The 2,500-nt window shown below is 47.1% G+C and overlaps 1 protein-coding gene across 5 annotated transcripts in view; it reads right to left on the reverse strand.

Annotated features, from left to right (window-relative positions):
* tara (SERTA domain-containing protein 2 taranis) overlaps nucleotides 1-2,500 on the reverse strand; it is a 37,279-nt gene that overhangs the window by 4,218 nt on the left and 30,561 nt on the right. For all 5 annotated transcript variants that reach the window (XM_035877029.2, XM_085659957.1, XM_085659958.1 and 2 more), the window contains exon 2: nucleotides 1-2,500. This exon is cut by the window's left edge and continues 4,218 nt beyond it; it is cut by the window's right edge and continues 1,057 nt beyond it. In XM_035877029.2, coding sequence (XP_035732922.2) covers nucleotides 2,169-2,500 — 332 coding nt within the window. In that variant the 3' untranslated portion in view covers nucleotides 1-2,168.

The following is a 2,500-nucleotide window of genomic DNA, read 5'->3' on the forward strand; positions in this document are numbered from 1 at the left end:
CTCTCTCTCTCTTTCTCCCTGTTTCTCCCTCTCCTTTTCTCTTTCTCTCTCTCTCCCTCTCTCTCTCTCTCTCTCTCTCTCTCTCTCTCTCTCTCTCTCTCTCTCTCTCTCTCTCCCTTCTCATATTTAATGAGACAAACTCAATGTCGCTCGATATGAAAATTTAGAAAAATTATCACGGGAAATAAAAAAATCGATCGAAAAAAAAATTTCAAAACGATTACGAATTTAAACGATTTCGGCGAGCGACAAAGATGTGGAACAAGATAATATGGATAAAGATGAAGATATTATTCTTTGTTCTTCGTAATATCGCCAGAACGAGAGTCTATATCCTCGCCAAAACCGAGAAGAGAGAGAGAGAGAGAGAGAGAGAGAGAAAAAGAGAGATAGTGAGAGAGAGACAAAGAGACGAGTACACATCCTCCTCGTTTCGTCATTTATCGAGCGAGCTTACTTCCCTCCGGTAAGCGGCAAGCGGGCCACACTTGGTTTATATACGTGTGTACATACATACATACATTATGATACATTATGGGGAGATCAGTGGCGCGAGGGTGGCCATCGCGAGCGACACCTACCAAGAGGGAACAACTTTATATTATCCCGATCTCTAAAATGTGCAGGTACGTAATTGTTTAGCGTCGCGCGTCGGAACGCAGGCGGGATTCATAAGGAGTACACGCCTCGTCCGACCATCTCTCTCTCTCTCTCCCTCTCTCTTTCTCTCTTCCCCCCCTCTTTTTATCTTTCTTTCTATCTTCCTTTCTCGATCAACATTCGAAAATCACGATCCTTGTCATTTTAAACTACCGTCAACTCGGGGAGACGCAACAAGATGTTCACGCGAAGAGTTGTCTGAGTACTCGTCAATGAGTTGGAGAGAGAGGGAGAGAAAGAGATAGATAGATAGATAGATAGATAGAGAGATAAAGAAAGAGAGAGAGAGACAGAGCCAAAGAGAGAGAGAGAGAGAGAGAAAGAGATAGAGAGAGAGAGAGAAATAAAGAGAGAAGGTAAGAAAAAAGAGAGACAGTTCGGCTCTTTCGTTTTTCATCTGCGCAATAAAGAAAGAGCACCAGGTTTCGTAGCCAATAATTCGGCTAGCGCAACCCCTAGCACCATAAGCGTTGAGAAATGAGCGCGCGCGGGCATGCGTACACGCACGCACGCACACACGCACGCACACACGCGTGTCCGTTTCTATTAATTATCTCATCCATGCGTCGTACGTAGGACGTCTCTAAAAGATATAGGCCACGGCGGTCGTGATCGTTCTCGCGTACACACCCCTTTTTTCGCCACAGGGGATCACGTGTCTCGTCTTCTTTTTCTTCTGCTTCTTCGTGCGACGTACGATTAATCGACGAGAGAGTTCTCAACGCCGGCCGGCTAGGCGAGCGATACCACGTCTTATCGATTCTTCTGGGACTTTCGAGTTGTCGGGAAGAAGAGAAGGAGAAGCAGAAGGAGGAGGAAAAGGAGGAGGAGAAGGAGGAAGAGGTCGAGGAGGAGGAGGAAGAGGAGGAGGAGGAGGTTTGCAGAGAAGGTGGAAGAGGAGAAAGAGAAGGAGTTAGGTAAAAGGCTCTGGATTTTCGTCAGCACCCATCGCAATCGACTGGGAATGGAAGGTGTCCGACGATCTTTCTCTACCTCTTTCTCTTTCTTTCCTTCGGCTACTCTCTTCGTCTACCGCATCGCCGGCCCGGGGGCGTGGACGTTGAGAGCTCTGATTCTTTCGCTTTTTTTTTCTCCGTCTTCTGTCTATCACACTTTATCATTCTATCTTCCTCACGTTCACACGTTTTAGCTCGGTCCCGCGTACATCCTCGACAGCCGTTCGATGCGTTTTTCAACGCGATCGACGACGATTCGTCCTAGTATTCTCTTCGATGCTCTAGCTCACCGAACGGACATCATATCCGTTAGAAGCTCGTAATTGACACGAGCAAACAAGAGACATATTCGACAATGACGATGTTCGTTGATGGAGGCACAAGTTTAAGGACGGGACCGAACGGCTCGAATAAGAGACCCGTGTGTTTCTCTTTCTTTCTTTCATTGTCTCACTGTATGGAGGGGACCCGTGGCAGCCGCTCTCTTTATTTGCCTTGCGGTGTCAGGGGATAGAAATCGATGAGATGACTCAACGACGTTAATATTGGGGGCTATGATCCTACGCACATTAGCGATTCGTGCGTACTACTGCTGCTGGCGTTATTTACGGCTGAACCACCCACATTTGTGCTGCCGCAGCTCGATGAGGTTAAATGTTGTTGTTGTTGCTGCTGCTGTTGTTGTTGCTGCTGCTGCTGCTGCTGATGATGGTGGTGGTGATGATGATGTTGTTGCTGTTGTTGTTGTTGTTGTTGTTGTTGTTGCTGTTGTTGTTGTTGTTGTTGCTGCTGCTGCTGCTGCTGTTCCTGTATTGTCGTACTCCTAAGAATATCATCCGCCGATAAAGGAGTCAGTTTCCATCCAGGCATAAAGTCCAGATCCA

Source organism: Vespa mandarinia, chromosome 10, assembly GCF_050613455.1.
Source record: "Vespa mandarinia isolate Hongniang chromosome 10, ASM5061345v1, whole genome shotgun sequence".
Lineage (NCBI taxonomy): Eukaryota > Metazoa > Arthropoda > Insecta > Hymenoptera > Vespidae > Vespa > Vespa mandarinia.